This window comes from Nanorana parkeri, unplaced genomic scaffold, assembly GCF_000935625.1.
Source record: "Nanorana parkeri isolate BGI_ZX_2015 unplaced genomic scaffold, ASM93562v1 scaffold18, whole genome shotgun sequence".
NCBI lineage: Eukaryota > Metazoa > Chordata > Amphibia > Anura > Dicroglossidae > Nanorana > Nanorana parkeri.
In genome coordinates, this window is record NW_017306286.1 from 1,633,442 (window position 1) to 1,652,423 (window position 18,982).

The following is an 18,982-nucleotide window of genomic DNA, read 5'->3' on the forward strand; positions in this document are numbered from 1 at the left end:
CAATGGGTTATAACCCCTGTCAGCTATGTCCCCACTCCCCTCACTTCATGTTCCAGAGACACAACAAAACGTGAGAGCAAATCTTTCAGCTGCGAGGGGAAACCCCACCTATAACAGGTGTCCTCACTGGGAGATTTATCCTCATCTCCTGTTCCGCTGATAACTATAGGCCTCGTTCACACTAGATGCAGTGCGTTCCGGCCCGATTCTGGCCAGAACGCACTGCCTCGCATTGCGGCTGGCTCACTTTTTGGTGGGGCAGGAGGGGGCGTGGAAGCACTTTTTTGATCGCACCATACCGGACCACAGGCCTAATGTGCATTGCGATCCCGTGCGGCCAATTGCATTGCGGCCAGTGGGTGTGGCTACGGTGTCATGCACTTTAATGGCCCGCCACGCCCCCTCCTGCCCCACCAAAAAGTGAGCCGGCCGCAATGCGAGGCAGTGCGTTCTGTCCAGAATAGAGTCGGAACGCACTGCATCTAGTGTGAACGCGGCCTTAAATCTTAGCTTTCCCCTCAATTTCTCTACAAGTGACAACTATCACTGGGACAGAAAGTGGGAATGATTCAATCCAATGGGGACATAGATAGCAGTAAAAACATGGCAAATGTTCTAACCCCCACTTTTTTTTAATCTAAAACTAGAAAAAGGGGTTTGGCAGGAGTTCAACTGACCCTTCAGCATGCTGTAAGAAAATGTCTTGCTACACAAAGCATGAGAAGCATAATTGGGCCACAGATGTATTAGCCCTTAAAGGAGAACTATGGGGTCAGGGCTTTCCCCCATAGTTCTCCTTGGGGTAACGGGAGGACACAAACTAGCGTCCTCCCGTCACCCTAAGCTCAGTATACCGCGAGCTACAGCTCGCGGTATACTGAGACGCCGCACCTGGAGCGGATCCCGACTTAGATGACGGGATCCGCCCAGCTGCGTGAGTGACAGCTGGCTCTGCCTATCTAGAGGCAGAGCCAGCTGTACCCGCCCCCTCCCCCGTCCGTTCCGCCAGTCAGCGCTGGCAGATCGGAGCGGGGAGAGGGGAATCCAGCCCCTCCCCCTGTCACAGCAGAGAGCCGTGACAGGATCGAGAGGTGAGGGAACCCGGTATGTTTTCCCTCACCTCCCGATCTACTGAGCCGACCTGTGACAGTCTCATTGTCACAGGTCGGCTTAGAACTATGACGTGAGTGGAAATCACTCATGTCATAGTTCTCCTTTAATAGCCCTTTTGTCAGAGACACTCCATAGCAGGGGTGAGCCCTCCATCTGTTCCTTAACTACAAATCCCAACATGCCTCTTGCTCTGGGAGTCATGCCTGTAACCTGTCAGTCTTGCAGTGCCTCATGAGACTGACAGCAGCTAGAGGTTTGAAGTTGCCCACCCCTGCTCCACAGGAACTATACAGCTGGATATGTTTATATATAAACCTTAAAGCAGGGGTACCGTAGCAAACCTCCGGCCCTCCAGCTGTGGTGGAACTACAAATCCCATGAGGCATTGCAAGATTCTCACAGCCACAGGCATGACTCCAGAAGAGAGATGCATCATGGGATTTGTAGTTTCACCACAGCTGGAGGGTCGGAGGTTTGCTACCCCTGCCTTAAAGTGTATGCACAGCCAAACCTTTTTGTCTTAGTTTTGGAGTGATGAAGGATATTAACCCATGTCAGTTTTTTACTGCTAGATGGGGTTCCATGATTTGAGGGATTTCCCCTCACTTCTTGTCCTGCTGACGTTTTACCAGACAGGAAGTGATGGGAAGTCTCTATCATACCAGCCACACTGAGAAAAAATGCTTTTCTTTACTAGAGTAGGGAAAGATTAGAAGCCATGTCATTTGTTTTCCTGTTTAAAAATTTCCCCCACTTCCTTTGTCGTGATACCAATGTCAGCAGGACAGGAAGTGAGGGTGAATGGAGCGCCCAATAGCAATACAAATCTGCTACTCTCTCCCCATTACCAGAAAAAGGTTTGGGCCTGACCTACACTTCAGGGGCATGCATTATAATGCACCTCATATCCACAGGTTAGACATTGTTTTAAATGGTGCTAGTTCATACCTTCGCCATGACAATAACGGGGTGAGAAAATATATGATTGGTTATAATTAATGTAAAAATGTATAAACAAAAGCACATTGTAGGGTATGAATCCAGCCTAATACATCATGTACAGCTACTGCCTTATGTGCACCATGCATGATTAGCCCACAGCAAGCACATCTGTGATTGTTGGACATGTGCACATAAAACCATCAGCTTCCTCCATAAATGCAATGTGCCAACACAGAATTGTATGGTTTATATAAAATAATCAAATATCATTTGCATGCATTTACACATGGAGCTGTAAACTGGTGGTTGCAAATCAAGGAAATAAATGGGTTAATCACACACTTTGAACAATGTTGCTTCTTATTGGCTGATTAGGGATTGGATTTGTCACACAGCCCTACTAGTTGGTTTGAGGTGGATGCAACGAGCTGCAGTAGCAGCGTGTGGAGGTTGATTATATTCTGAAGAGTTATTTGCACAGTTATTATGTATTCTTAAATAGTTTGGTCTCTTACATATGGTACATGGAAATGAAGAAACATTTTACAACTTGTGTATATAATATTTAGTATTGGCAAATGTTGGTTTTAAGTTGACTTGGGTTGGGTTTAGTCTCAGCGTCTACATGTTAGATACAAATGCTCTCTTCCTCCATGTTGATAGCTATTTGAAGCCAATACCATAGAAATATAATGCTTTGTAAAATTACATGTACTCATTGTGGTAAGATGGAGGCCAGTATGCATCCTGTAGACAATCTTCAAGTTTTAGTTTCTCAAAATGATTACATTTACAACAGAAGTATACCAGAGACTAGTGTGTGCCTATTAACATGAAATGTAAAAACTGAAATAACTTTTCTCTAGTATGCCTGAAGCTTATTTAAAATTTTTTTTTTTTTCCAGGGGATTTGACTAAGCTTATGGATAGGAAAGGAAAGACGCCATGGATAACGCAAACGCTTCTCCCTCTCCTTCCCGTTGGTTTCGGGTTTTAAGAAGGTTAGTGTCATTCCCTGGTAATTAAACACTAAGGGGTTCATTTATGAAAGTTCTGTCCAGCACTAGTACACCTAGATGGCACTGACTAGTATATTTCCTATAATTGCCAGGGTCTTCTAGGGGTGCTAGTATAAATAAAGCCCTTATATACCCCTTCTCTCCAGTTTGGGGATTTTAACCACTTCAAGACCAGGTGTTTAGACCCCCTTCCTGGCCAGGCCATTTTTCAGTATTCAGCGCTGTGATACTTTGACGTTTATTCCGTCATGCAACGCTGTACTGAAATTAATTTTATATCATTTTTTGGGGACAGATAGAGCTTTATTTTGGGGGTATTTAATCACCACTACGGGTTTTATTTTTTATTATAATTAGGAAAAATTACTGAAAATTTTGAAAAAAAAACCTTTTTTGTAACATTATGTTAGGAAACATTTATTATTACCCAGTTTTTTGGTCAAATATAAAAGATCAGGTCACGTTGGTTAAATAGACACTAAATATGTCAAGCTTTAAAATTGCGCGCACCCGCGACATCGCAGAAAACGACGGCAACCAAAATTGGCCATAGGCGACACTTTAAACGTTTTTACCGCTACAGAGGATGATGAGCGCATTGGCTGACACTTAAGCAAGCTGTTAGCAGTCTTTTGACTATCTTAAATGTATTGAAAGCCTGCTAGCAACATGTTTAAAGTGACCGCCAACACTCTTATCTGTCTTTAACACTCACAAACCAGTGCTGCAGGTTGCTTTATAAGCATCAAACACACTGAAGTCCATATGCACCATGCCTTGCTGTGACAACTGGGCGAGGATATAAACATCCTGCGCACTCAGTACCTTTCGGCCCTGCAAAAAGTTATGTGAATGATGCTACAGGTGTATGCATATAAAATACACATCTAAAATCTATCGAAGCAAATGATTAATACAAGCATTTGAATGTCTTGTTCAAGGCTGGACTCACACGGGTTATGTTGCTGTGGTGTTACTCCTTCTGAACTGCACCCAACACACCTGTGTTGCTGCATCCCACAAATCGCAGTACTATGCGGTGCACTGTGTTGCTAAAAAAAAGTGCATGCACAGTTGTATGTTAGGAAGCCCATTTAAATTAATGGACTGCCTTAACATGGTGCACGGCAATATATCACATAGATGTAAATAGGCCCTACGGTTTCTTAATAGGTGGTTCAAGTGAGAGGTATCAGAGGGTAGCTGTTTCTCTATAGTTACACTATACTCAGGAGTTAAATCTTAAAAATGCACTCAAGTACCCTATTAACAAAAATGTATCTGTGTATCACTCAGCTGTAGATCCTCAAATCTCTGAATTGGTGCTGACACTGTCCTTCCTTCTGGAGGGTGGCTACTTTTGTTCCCCATGGTCCCTGTGTGTGTTGTAAAGTAGCCACCGCTCCAATCTCACTCCCTGGATAGACGCCATTGTATTGAGATGGTAGTCCATCCTAGGGTTGTCACCTTTTCTTCAAGTGAAACCCAAGCACTCCTCTCCAGAAGAAAAAAAATTGCAGCGCAAGGTGCTACACCTTGCGCTGCAATTTTTTTTTCTTCTGGAGAATTCACAAGAAAGAGCAAGGAGAGGCAGCCGGGAGAAAGTGTAAGGAGACTGTCTATAGAGGACTACAGCAATACAAAATAAACTCTTAATGACCAGTGACGTCCATAGTACGTCACTGGCATCGGGCCTGTTTAAACAGACTTGGTTTACACTTGTAAAGCAGACTGTCTTAGTACATAGGTGCGCCTATGTATGAAAATGGCGATCGCGTTACACATGTTTGGTAACGCCGTGCACGCCAGAGTGAGATCATTAATTCTAGGGCCAATATTTATGCGTATCTCTAAACTGATGAACTGTGGGGGCTTTTAAAGCGTCGCCTATGGCCTTTTTGGGGTATTGAAATTTGTTGCAGTTTTACAGACGCACACAATTTTTAAACTGGACATGTTGGGTATCTATTTACTCATTGTAACCTAACCTAATCTTTATATATATATATATAATTATTATTTTTTTTTTTAAAAGGGTATTGTGTTTTGGGGCATTTAAGTGCATTTATCATTACATTTTGGGGTTTGAGAAGGAGTTGCGCTAATATCGTGCAACATAAAAATTTGCAACTGCCACCATTTTATTCTATACGGTCTTGGCTTTCAGAAAATATATGTTTGGGGGTTTTAAGTAATTTTCACATGTATAACATGTACAAAAAAAATAGGGAATAAAAGAAGCCACCCTCAGACCTACAGCTGAGTGATACACAAATAAGATACATTTTTGTTAATAGTTCAGGTACTTGAATACATTTTTAAGATTGAACTTCTGAGTTTAGTGTCACTTAATACTGAAACGTTTTTTTTTTTTTTTAAATGTTTAAAATACTGACATGGTCCACAGTGCACGGCTTGCTTACCATCCACATTAGCTAATGCCCTTAAGTTATAAGCTGTAATATCCTTACAATTTTGTACCCATATACTCAGTAAATTGAAACTTAAACCAGTCTACCTACCTTTTTATGTGTATGGATTGTGGGAGGAAACCAAAGGATATTGTATGCAGACACTGCAGTGGGAATTGAGCACATATTACAGTGCTGCAAGGGAAGAGGTACACAGTTATCTGACACCTTTTTCACAATAGGGTTGAAGATGACATAATGTATGTTCACATGAAAAATCTTCTCCGAACGTTCAATAATGCCATCAGACAGAGGCAAAGCTAGACAGTCCGTCACCCAGGGCAAAGACTCAGGGTTGCTTCCCTCCCTCGATAAGTTCTCCATCCACACCTCCCCTGCCTCCACCCCACACTTCTGGGCTCTTTTCTCGCAGAAACGCCCCTCCTGGTCCATCGCAGAGGTGAGGCTTCAAATCGCCTCATTGTCCAGTACTCCTTTGTTAATTAAAAAGCCACTTTTGGGCTCACTTCTATTTTCCCAGCAGTGCCCCCTCTAATCTGTCATGGAGAGAGACTTGAATGAAGCGATTTCAAGCCTCACCTCCATGATAGAGTATAAAAGTGGGTGTAAAGACACTGATTTGCCACAGAGGTGAGGCCTAAAATTGCTTCATTCAAGCCTCTCCTCTGTAGCTCAGCTGGGCCATTCTGCCGCTCTCTTCAGGCGCGGCACCCCTCCTAGCTTCAGCCATGCTTATCACTATACATGTAACTATACACGTATGGGGGGGGGGGCTGTTTAGCTGTTCCTTTTAACATGTGCGCCTCTTTTGACCAGAGCTTGCACTATTTGTCTGATTGCACATGTTTTGCGAAAGTTCGCAACTGTTTACATCTGCACTTGTTCTGCGGCTGTCTGAAACTGGAGCATCACCTAACAAAACAATCGCTACTTAAGAAGTCCCCATGACCACTTCTTCAAGAAGCGACAGTTAAGCTATTTGCCTGGAGTTACGAGGCTTCTTTCCTGGAGTCTATTTAATCTGATTTATGAACAACATTACATTAGCATCATGAATCTGGCGCAAATATATCCTATGCAACCATATGAGAGTTAAAACACGCGCAATTGTTATGATAAATTTCCCCCATGGTGTAGCTGACACTCAAAGGGTTTTCATAGGTGAGATCACATACAGTTCAGAATTGAAGAACGGAGAGCATGGGAGTAAAGAATGTAGTACTGTTCTATTACAATACTAGAACCTGGAATACTAGAAGAAGAATACCTGGAACATTATATAAAGACAAAATCAATACAATCCTCAGCTTGACAATATTTCTATTAAGAAAATATTATTTCCTCTCAACTGTCATTCTCCTGGTGATTCAATAGCTTCAAGAGAATGTAAGTTGCCCTGTAGTATAATTGGAGTCACCTACCTATTGTTCTTCAAAACATATTTGCTAGTTACTATTTGTAGGATTTTTTTTTTTAAATTTTAAATACAACTTATTAAATATTTTACTCACCACAGTCACTTGTTGTGCTTTTCACCTGCTGAGTGTTGCATCCTAGGGGTTCACCTTGAGGGGGAGGGGGGAAGCATTCACAAACTCCCTGCGCCGGGGGAAGGGGCTAAGGAGCATCAACAAACTTTCTGCTGCGCGCAGCCCTTCATCTTCCAGCCACCCTCCAATTCATGTGCCGCCGCTTGCTGCTGCGGGGGCGGCTGCATGACGGGAGCGGACTCTCTCCTTCTAGCAGCAGAGAAGGACCTTGACAGTGGTTAGTGATAGAACTGCACGGTCCAGTTGATGCCACCCTTTTAGTTCTGCCTGTGCTAGGGATAGAGGCCACAGCCAGTGCCGGAGTGACCAAGCTACCCCGGGCGGCCGCTCCCCCACCCATGCGACACTCGGGGAACATGCCTCCTCTGCACCCTTTAGTTTTGACCCTGCCATCAGAAACATGAAGAAAGTCTTTCAAGGTTTTATCTAAATTAAAAATTTGATTGTGGAAATGAATGGAATTTCCTAAATGAAAACTGCATTCAATGTTAACATTTTGTTCTTTCAAGAAAAACATTTCCATCCTGTTCCTTTTGGTTTTTTGTTTGTGGTTGTGTTTTTTTTTTTTTTCTAAGTCATTTTGTTTGACCCCATTAACCATTAGAAAATCAAATGAACGCTGCAAAAACCAATGGGTTTTCAAATAAAAGTTTAACATTGTATCCCCAGCTTAAAGAAACAAGAGGGGGCTCACTTTGCAAAGTAAATCAAGTAAGTGTTCGCCTCAATCAACCAATCATGTGCTAGCAAAAGCCTGTGTTTTTAATTTTCCTTGCACATGATCCGGTATTGAAAGGTAGCACAAGTTTATTTTATTTATGATCATTCAAAGATCCTTTTCCAAGTGATCATACACCTTGCTTGGTAAACAGCCTCTACTCTTTTAGTAAATCAGCCCTAATGTATATATCTTAGGACAGTAGCTGTGGAAACAAGGAAATCCTCCACCTCATCTTTATGTGAAGAAACTCTCAAAAAATCTAGAGAGGCATTTGCTTCTGGGACAACCAAGACTTGTTCATTTAGAATTCAACAGCTACAAGCCATACTGGAGATGCTGGACAGACACGAAAAGGAGTTCATCACAGCACTAGAAGAAGATATGCACAAGGTCAGTTTGCTTTGCAGTTTGCTAGTGTGATTTTTTTATTTTTTATTTTACACTGGAGCAATCTTATAAAACCTGGGGGGGGGAAACTGTGTCAAGGACAGTGAAAGTCAAGCAAAGCTTAAGTGTGTGTAAACCTATATGGATCATTACAATATTTCTGTTAAATTCTGAAGTAAAAGCCAGGACTATTTCACATTTACATTTGGTATCAAAGCTTACCATGCGTTTTATCAAGCTTTGACATGCAGTATATGCTTTAGCATGCACTTAACAGACTTTTTGACACTTGTCTGCAAACAGCTATGTTACACCATCAGAAGCTTCGAAAATTCCATACAGGTGTTCAGAGGCATTTTGAGAAGAGTTCTCATTAAATGTTATTACAGGCGTAAGAAGTGTGTGTTCATGGGCTTTAGTACCTACCAAGCCTTGCTTACAGTATCCAAAACATAACAATGCAAGGTCTCCTACCCACTTGTCTGAAACATAAATGTGTAATAACACTTTCGCTTGCATTTGTGAGATTATGCAAAGCATTTTAAATGCTTACAAAACCCTTCACAAATGCTTTCTATTAATTCCCATGTGAACCAGCCCTCACTGACTTGTCATATTAAAGAAGAGGTCTCGCCTTGTATTTTTCACAGCTTAAAGAGCTGTCATTTGATTGTAAGCCCAATGTTAGTGTGGGTAGCTGGATCTAAACGGGTGGTTATACCCAGCTCCGGCCAGGTGTGGGGTAAACAAATGGATCAGAGTTCAGATTTTTGTGCGCGGTTTTGCCGAACTTATTTTGCTTGTTTTTGCGCGGTTGTTGCACATTTTCAGGCACATTAGACGCTAGACATGTGCGATTCGTTTCGTTCAGAATCTAAATTCGGACGAATTTTTGGAAATTCGGATGTATCCGAATTCCGAATTACAGACCTAACGAATGCAAACTAATCCGAATTTCCATTTCCGAAATTCGGTAGCGTTCGTACGAACGTTCGTTTTCTGTTCTTATTCGTTTTGTTCGTTGGAGCAAAGTGACAGAGAAGGAGAAAAAAAAAATTTCCCCCTCAAATGTCACTTTTGCTGCAAAGAAACGAATAAGAAACGAATAAGAACAGAAAACGAAACGAACGTTCGTACTAACGCTACCGAATTTCGTCCGAATCCGAATTGACTTTCACACCCGAATCCTGAAAAACGAAAGAACACAAATCCGAATTTAAAACGAAACGAATTTTTTGGCAGTGCACATGTCTATTAGACGCATGCTTATGAAGATGCACATCTTAACTGGCAGATCAAAACCAATGCAATCCATAGGGAAATGCATGCAAAAATGCCCCGAAGAAGCTGAGGAACTTTTTTGAGCAACAGGCGTTTTGCAGCTTGCGACTAAACTGTGGGAGGAAACCCACACAAGCATTGATTATCAGCCTGTGCATGGAAACATAAATAATACTATTGAAAAAGGATATCTAAAATATTTTCACCTAGTTGCATTTTTACATTAAAAGACGTTTGTTATAGAAAAAGTTACCAAATGATATTAAACGCTCTTATCTCCTGCTATAGCTATACCTTTCTGATGTATCCGCATCCCTCCAGTACTGCTAAATGCCACAGGTCAGAGGATTTTCATTGGATGGGTATAGTTTAGCAGCCAAGTAAAAACATTGCATGATAATAAAAGTAGAACTGCTACCCAATTGCAGATTTTCTGCTGTGAATGAAATACGGGATTAAAGTCAATGTTTTGCAGAAAAAAACATTTCTACTGCAGCTATATCAATTGTTCTTATAAATGCGTTATTGTTGCCTCTTTAGCAAAGTGGAGACGTGAGTGGGAGTATTGTATGCAAGCATCATGGGACTAGATAGGAGTAGCAATAAACCATTATTTGTTAGCCTAGATCCCTGGGGTCCAATTTGCGGCCCTCTGGCATTTTATTGTGTGGTCCTTATGCTCCAGGAGCCATTTGTTTCCCTGCCTGGTTGCTTTATCATGCCAGTAAAGGAAAAGATTTATTAGGCTTTCCTTTGCTAGATCAATTGTTTTGGTTTATTTCTTAAATTTTTTCTGTGCTGTCTAATCCCTTTTTATCTCAACGTATAGTTTTTTCTTTTTCATCTTATATAATGGGTTTTGCTTGGAGAGATCAAATGTGGCACCAGTAATTTTTAAGGAGTTGTAAGGCGCAATTGTAATTGCTTTTCAACGGGCCTGTAATGGTAATGATCTTTAGCAGCCTCATCTAACATGTCCCAGTTTCCTGTTCCTGACTGTCACCCGAGCTTGTCTGCAGTCTATTTCCGCTGTAGGATGGCCACAGTCTCTGGCAGTTTCCGCTGTAGGATGGCCACAGTCTCTGGCCGTTTCCGCTGTAGGATGGCCACAGTCTCTGGCTGCCATCTGCTGAATGTCCCTAGATTCTAGCAGTTTCTTAGAAACTAGTAATTCATGCACTGAAGTAAATTTTTAAAGCCAAAATCCTTCTTTTTTTTTTCTTTTTGTTTGCTTTGTCTCACTGGGGTTATTTTACTTTGCTTCCCATCCCAGAGAAACAGCAATGTGAGGGGAAATCCCCTCTTAGATGTCACATGAACAGGTTTTTCTGTCTAAAGATTTCCTTCTGCTCCAGTGGCAACTGCAAAGCTTTTGATCTCCAACAAACCGCTTTTTAGTAATGGTAACCACCAGGATAAACAGAGGGTGAATCTCCCTGACACAATAGCAGGGGGTGTGAGCACTATCATGCTCTATCATTATGTGTTTATTGATTCTGCGCTGGATGGGTGAAACAAAAGTGTGCTGTCTTAAACTAAACTAAGTGATTAAATAAGAAGGCTGCGGCAATAAGGACCAACAAAGGTCAGATCGTATATGTTTTCAATATATGCAGCGCCAACGAAAAATGGTGGATAAATTGAGTGAATGTGGTTAAGACAATATACCGCAAACAATAAACAGTAAATTTATGTACTGAAATTGTTAATCTGTGAATCAATCAAACTTAATAAAAATGTGGAAATATACAACAAATGTACATATATACATATCAAATAAATTGAAAAAGTTTTTTAAGACAAGTGCTGTGTACTTCTTTTTTCAAACACCATGGGTGCAATAAGGTGTTCCAAGTGTGGAACGTTTATAAATTCAAAAAAAGAGTTTATAAATTCGAAGAAACAGAAAAATGTTCCGTGATAATTTGTTGGGGATGCGGGCTAATGCCGTATGTCTCCCCTTGGGGTGTGTACTCACCACAATGTAGTGGCTGAAGGTAAGCAGCCTGAAACGCTTTGAAGGAAACAGATTTTCCCGGAGCCGTGACGTCCTTGCCGTAACTCAACGGTCCCCAGCCAGCAGACGGTTTGTCTCCAAAATCATATAAGAAAAGAGCCTCTCCTTTGCGTAGCAATTTCAAAAAGGATTTTATTTGAATCAAGTAAAAGCAGGACAACGAAATCCAAAAAAAATTCCGATCGGCAGACAGGATACTCTGTAAACTCCTGTGTCTGGTGTAGCATAAGGTTAGGCCCGCCCCTACGCGTTTCGTCTTACTGACGTCCTCAGGGGTTTTGGATTTCGTTGTCCTGTTTTTACTTGATTCAAATAAAATCCTTTTTGAAATTGCTACGCAATGAGAGGCTCTTTTCTTCTATGATTTTGGAGACAAACCGTCTGCTGGCTGGGGACCGTTGAGAGTTACGGCGAGGACGTCACGGCTGCGGGAAAATCTGTTTCCTTCAAAGCGTTTCAGGCTGCTTACTACAGCCACTACATTGTGGTGAGTACACACCCCGAGGGGAGACGTACGGCATTAGCCCGCATCCCCAACAATTATCACGGAACATTTTTCTGTTTCTTTGAATTTATAAACTTTCCACACTTGGAACACCTTATTGCACCCATGGTGTTTGAAAAAAGAAAGTACACAGCACTTGTCTTAAAAAACTTTTTCAATTTATTTGATATGTATATATGTACATTTGTTGTATATTTCCACATTTTTAAGTTTGATTCACGGATTAACAATTTCAGTACATTTATTGTTTGCGGTATATTGTCTTAACCACATTCACTCAATTTATCCACCGTTTTTCGTTGGCGCTGCATATATTGAAAACATACATGCTCTATCATTGCTTTTGAAATTCTTTCAATCGAGAAAAGCATTTGAATTTTACTGTGAAATGCATGTCATGTAATTAGTTCTGAACATTTCCTATTAGTTATACTCTCCTGTGAATTCACCATCCATCTTCTGTAGCCCAGGTTTGAAACTGTTTTATCAGAAATCACAACTGTAAGGAATGAGGCCATTTATGCTATAAACAACCTGGAAAAATGGATGAAGCCAGAGCCAGTGCAAAAAAATATGGTATGTTTTAAGATCTGATTTGCTTGTCAGGCAAATACAAAATTATTTTGTTGCTGGGTTTAGGTGAGTAGCCAAGATTTATTTATTCTTTTTTTTCCACTACTCTTTCTCAACCCAGGCTTCCCTCCTAGACAGCTGCTATATTCAAAAGGAACCAGTAGGTGTTGTCTTGATTATTGCTGGATGGAGTTTACCAGTGCAGCTTTGCCTTATACCTATGGTTGGTGCAGTGGCTGCAGGTAGGTACAATGATTAGTGACCATTTTTATGTATTTTTTTTACTTTATATGAACGTTGCATGTGATGCAGGTTTGTTTGACATGGCATAAAATATTATGGTAATTACACCAGTATTGTTGTTCCTTTTAATCTGCCTGCATGTGAATGTTGAAAACATTTTAAATAAAGGCATGTGCAATAAAAAAAAATGGGAATTTGCACACTGAATACTGCATGCATTGACTGTATACAGTTCTAAAAAAAAACAGCCAGGGACATTTATCAAGGTAATAAGCATGAGATTTAAACACAAAATGGGGTGTCTCACAATTAGCAAAGTCCTATGTAACAGTTTGTGTATTTTATTTAATGTCACTTTGCGTCAACAAATGTTCATTCGTAATTATCTAACGTATCTGAAATTGACAGACATTTGGATTTGGACGAATCCAAATACCGAAATGAATGGACTTTCGGACCAGAATCCCGGAAAACAAATTAACAAAAATCCGAAATGAACCAAAACAAATTTCTTTACCGGTGTACATATATAATTAACACGAGATAAGACAGAATTTTCACTCCAGAGGGACACGGTTAAGAAGTGGTCAGGGTTAGGTTTTATTCTGTCACAGTGCTACTTTAGAGCAGTTGAGGTGGAATTTATGATTCAAGCTGCAATATTATAATGTCTCATTACCCTTCGCATTGCCTTTTTTTTGTGCATCAGATTTGATAAATGTCCCAGTATGTCATAATAGTGGTCTTTTTTGTTTGCTTCAGTTATACAAGTATAGAGGATACAATTGGCAAGTTTATTACAGATTACAGTGCTGAGTCTGCCAATCGTGAGGGCTCATACACACTGCAACCCAGTACGCTGTACCACAAGCTTTTTCTTGCATCACAGTGCATTGTGTTAGACAGTCCATTCATTTTGAATGTGCTTTAAGCGCAACTAAACACATGGAGAAAAAAGGGGATGCATTATTTAATTTAAGAATGTTTAGACCCTTTACTGTGTTGCGCTATAGCATAGGTTTGTTGCAGCACACTGTAAACTACCATTGTCAATAAATGGCAACGCATGACAACTCAGAGGGTTGTTGTGTGTTACTCTAACACCTTTTTAGAGCACATATGGTGGAGTGAATGTGCGTTTGTCATCCATAAGAACATCGTCGGAAGTTCTCCAAATATGTGTTTTTGGCTTTGTCTAACAACCAAAAAGGCTGTAACCCGTCCCTGCTTTATCCAGAAATAGTTTTTCTTAAACTTTAAGTAAATGATTAAAGTGGGATATTGCTTATAAAATATTGATATTACTTGGCAAAACAATGTACCATGTGCCTCAGCAATGTAATTATTGGCTTATTAGCAGTTGTGTCTGACAAAAAGGTTGGTGGCAAATATCAAGATGTCAAAAAGGAATGACTACAGCTGTGGAATAATTCTGAGACCTTTTCAAAGTGTAGTTTAAAGTAGTTACAACATTTTGCTTCAATTTCACAGGCAACTGTGTGATGGTGAAACCTTCAGAAACCTTTTTCCACACGGCACACTTGCTGCACACGCTCCTCCCCAATTACATGGATAATGTAAGTGTGGAATTGTAGTAATTCATTTTATGTGCTAATATAAGAGGAATTGATATCTACAGCAACCATTAGTCTATATAAATTCTTACTCGCTATGCATTCATTTTCACATTGGTCACTAGAGGCATCTCTCAGGGCTTCCTGCAAATATTGATAATTTCGGGCTGTCATTAGAACAGAAATAGAGGGAAAATCTAACGGGGGACTTGTTCTGGTGACCTTGATAACAACCAGGGCTTGAAGGTATTTCCATTTACTTTCTGTTGTGGCTATTGGACAAAAAGTGGCAAAAACATACAGGGCTTACACTATCTGAAATGGGGAACAAAAACGTTTTGGCTTTAGTTCCACGTGAAGCAGGTCCTCAAATTCCAGCAATAGTTTGTGACCAATCACACAGGTTGCATTTAGGCTAGCGGCGCACTGGCGAATAAATGTATTTGCAGCTTTATTTAATTGCATGCTGACAGTTCTCGTTAAAATACATTGATTTCAGTGTGCTCCATATAAGGTGACAGCCAACAATTGGTTAAAGCATATCAAAACCAAAAAACTAATTGTAAAGTACAGGGCACAGGATCAGTCTTAACCCCACCTTTTGATGTGGATGTCTGGTGACTCTATGGGATCAGTTCAGCCTAATCAATGCCTTTCCACATATTAAAAGCATCTCCCTCGTCTGCTCCACAGAATCAAGATGAAGGGCATCCCACTGATTCTTATTGTCCTGGACCAGTAGACTGTGGTGGTACACTTACATACTCAGGCTTCTGGCAGTCTCCAATTAGTTTTTTCAGACCTTCTGTCCCAAGGGCTGGTCCACCATCGTGCTTCTCAGTCACTGGTTTTAATAGCTTGGTTGTTGAGGGCTAGGTTCTGAGGGACAGGGGCCTATCTGATTTGGTCATCCTGCCACTCCTGAAAGCTAGAATTTTAAACTTCTCACAAGGTTTACCATCATACCTGGAAGGCTTATTTTACATGGTATGAGGCTGTGACACCGCAGGTTCTCAATCTGGTTCGATCAGAGCCTACCCTTTGAACCCATTAGGGAATGGGATGTTTTCGTTATCTGATCTCTTTCTCATTGCTATCACCTTTTTGTGAGGTGGGTTTCAGAATTGGTGCCCTTATCCTGTAAAGAGCCTTTTCTTAGTGTTACGGGGATTAGGTACTTCTAAGGCCCCCTTTCGCAAGGTGGTTTCTTTCTTCAACTTTAACCAGGCCATTGTACTTTTACTTTATATGTGCTGCTTTGAAGTATGGGCTGTCCTTTTTTAAGCTTGTTGTTTTTTTTTTTTTCCCTTCATAATCTTGCTAGTAGCGCACTTGTTTTCTTAGGTTGACAACGCATACCAACAATACTATTACTATAGAAAAACAGTGTTGTTACCTGTCCTCTTCTCTATAGGAGGAGAGAGGGATTTTCCTAGTCCTCCGCTGGAAACAAAGTAATTGGCAAGAGTGCACCCCAGTCAGTTGTCGGGTGACAAATTGTTGGGGCTGGAAGAGTACCTGTTGATGCTAAGTCATACCCCCGGGTTTTTTTTACTTGAAAAATGTAGCAAACTGGCATAACCAGTCAGATCTTATCCTTCCACTGCCAGGACCCCAGTGGTAATGGATAGATTTTTTTTTTAAACAATGACTGCCTAGTAAGTGTCTTCTCTAAAGAAAGCTACCAAAGGTATCCTTTCACTTTTAAAGTGATCATTTTTATGAACTGTACCATCCACCCACGAAAGTGAAGATAAATGAACGTTGTTTAGGGGATAAAAATCATAGTCTCATTGAAATTAGTTCAACATTAATTATAACATTGCCTGTCTGTGTCTTAACATATGAAGGATCACTGGATTACACTTTTCACTTAGAATTCCAGGAACATGTTTTATATTAACCCTTGCAGTGGGGTGGTCATTTGTGTCTAGGTTCAAAGAAAAGTTATACTCACCCAATGCTCTGAGACGGCTTTTTCTTAGACTGGTTCTTCCAGCGTCTCTCCCACTCCTCTGCAGCAGTTTAAAGTTTCATCACGTCTATACACGGTGTATGGACATGAGGAGGCTGAGGAAGATTCCAATGCTGATGTGGAGGAGGAGGAGATGGGCTGGAGGGAATCTTTCATTTATCAGGTGACGCTACAACAATTTTAAGTAAGATCGACCATATCAAAAGAAAGTGGGCTATATTGCTGCAATAGTATCATACACTCTGGAATTATGAACTCCTGAAATAATAATGATAAATGCACCTTTTAATTATATAACAACAATAAAGTTATGGACAGAAGAAAACTAAAGTATTACACAGAGAACTATAGCCTATATCTCTGTTTCCCTGTGTTATAGTTCTAAACAGTGTTAATTTTGGTTGCTATATAGAGTACTGTGGACTCCAGACTTTCCTAGTGGGTTTGTAGGTCAGTTATAATCTTATATTTCGTGTCCCTCCTTTCCCCTCTCTTAATGCTCCAAAATTTCAGAACCTACTTTAAAGTTCTATAACTTTTACTAATTTGCTTTATTTCAGAGCTGTTTCCAAGTGCTTTCTGGAGAACACGGGGATCTTCTGGAAATTCTAGAGAACAAGTTTGACCATATCTTCTTTATAGGTATTAATCCTTTGCCCTTTTTTTTTCACATTGGCTTAAGACAAGTAGGAAAGACACTCTTCTTCCTCGTACCACCCAATCATGACCGTTGGTGCCAAGATGTTTTAGGACTAAAATGCACACTTGAAGGTAGCATATCGACCAGCTATGTAATAGTATTTCAACCAATTCTAGATTGTATTTTAGCAACTTACTAATTACTGTCATTAGCATACTTAATTGTAGAAGTTTTTTTGCAGTATATTGGTGATAATGTCAAGCATGCATAGTAAAAGCCCGTCATAACCAAATAAAGACTTGCACCTTGGAACAGACCCTATAGTTAACCTCTAAACATCTGTGCTGAGATATTCTGCAAGTAATGTCTTCTGTGTTCCAGGTGACCGTTTGACTGGCAGGCAGGTAATGCAGGCAGCAGCCAAACACATTACGCCGGTTTCTATGATTCTTGGAGGAAAAAATCCCTGCTATGTGGACAAGTCATGCGATCTTAATATGACTGCCCATAGGATTGCCTGGGCTCGATTTATAAATGCTGGTCAGAATTCACTGGCTCCAGAATATGTTCTGTGTCATCCAGGTTTAAGGGACCCTCTGATCCAGGAACTTGAATTGTGTGTCCATGAATTTTATGGCAGAAACCCACAAGAGTCTGAGCATTATGGACGCATAGCAAGTGTTGAACATTACAAAGAAGTGAAAGATTTTCTGTCCTGTGGCAAGGTGGCATTTGGGGGGCAGACTGATGATCGCGAACGGTACATAGGTATGTACAACAATTTATGAAGCAAGTAATAAGAGCTACACAATTGAAGTAAACAAAAAACACTCCCGCCAGGAAAAATCTGACCTTTCCATACTACCTCTTGTGTAATAATGCTCCAGAACTGAGGAGGAGCTCTGTATCTGAAACGATAATTAAACCCTCTGGGTATTTGCATATATCTACTGCTAGCAAGCAACATATATATGCAAAAACATAAAAAGAAAAAAAAAGGTTTAAAACCTACCTGTGTCTCCGCCACGTGCTCCCGTCCAAAGATCTGAAAAATCTCGGGCAGTTGCAAAGGATCATGGGTAAGGCGCATGCGCATTACAGATCTTTGGCCGGGAGACGAGGAGAAACACAGGGTAAGTCAATGCAAGCAGCCCAGCAGCTTGCACCCGCACAGACTCCGTGGGCAACAGCAGTAAGTGCTGGATCGGAGACTGGCACCAGCACTGGAGGGACAGCTGAAAACTACAGGAAAGAAGATGATCGGATCAAGAGGCATCATTTAAGGTAAGTGCTTACACTAGCATTGGAGGGTGGTAGAATATCCTTTTAATGTCACTTGAAGTCTGACGGAAAAGTGGCCCCGATATCCCCATTACTACATCATGTTAATTTACAGGATGGGTGGGGGATGAAGATCTAGTGCACCCCCAGCGTGCCACTGGCATAGCATAAAAGCAAGGCAACTAACACAAAGCGATGAGAAATGGCAGTCCACATAGTTCTTTTAAGAAAGGTTTATCATAAAGTCTAGTTGCACTTTTGCAGTCAAATTAACAAAAATAAAAACCCTCTATATTAGGGATGCACCCATACCGGTTTTTCGAGTACGAATATACACACACGCACCAGATTATTATGACCACCCCATCAGTACTTCGTTGGGCCACGAGATGACTCCACAAGATGACTTCGTTGGGCCGCCTCGTGACTCCACGAGATGTTGAAAGGTGATGCGAGGAATCTGAGTTCAGCTCCAAATTATAACAAATTTTCCTACAAACAGCAAGTGGTCATAATAATCTGGCCAATCAGTGTATGTATATATATATATATATAATGTGTATGCATACATACATACATACATACATACATACATACATACATACATACATACATACATAATTTTATTTTTTTTGTTTAACCGATACCAGAGGTCCCACTAAGGAAGCCGGGCGGCGAGTAATTACATGCTGTCCAGCTTCCTGATTGGCCGGGAAGCCGGCTCCATGC

General features: G+C 40.9%; 1 protein-coding gene across 1 annotated transcript in view; it reads left to right on the plus strand.

Moving 5' to 3' along the window:
• Positions 1-3,000: 3,000 nt before the first annotated feature.
• The window catches only part of LOC108790302 (aldehyde dehydrogenase family 3 member B1-like), a 26,044-nt gene continuing 10,062 nt past the window's right edge, over positions 3,001-18,982 (plus strand). Inside the window, exons 1-7 of the mRNA XM_018560534.1 lie at positions 3,001-3,062; positions 7,972-8,167; positions 12,433-12,543; positions 12,662-12,782; positions 14,275-14,360; positions 16,893-16,974; positions 17,354-17,740. Coding sequence (XP_018416036.1) covers positions 3,001-3,062; positions 7,972-8,167; positions 12,433-12,543; positions 12,662-12,782; positions 14,275-14,360; positions 16,893-16,974; positions 17,354-17,740 — 1,045 coding nt within the window. The remainder of the gene's footprint in view (positions 3,063-7,971; positions 8,168-12,432; positions 12,544-12,661; positions 12,783-14,274; positions 14,361-16,892; positions 16,975-17,353; positions 17,741-18,982) is intronic.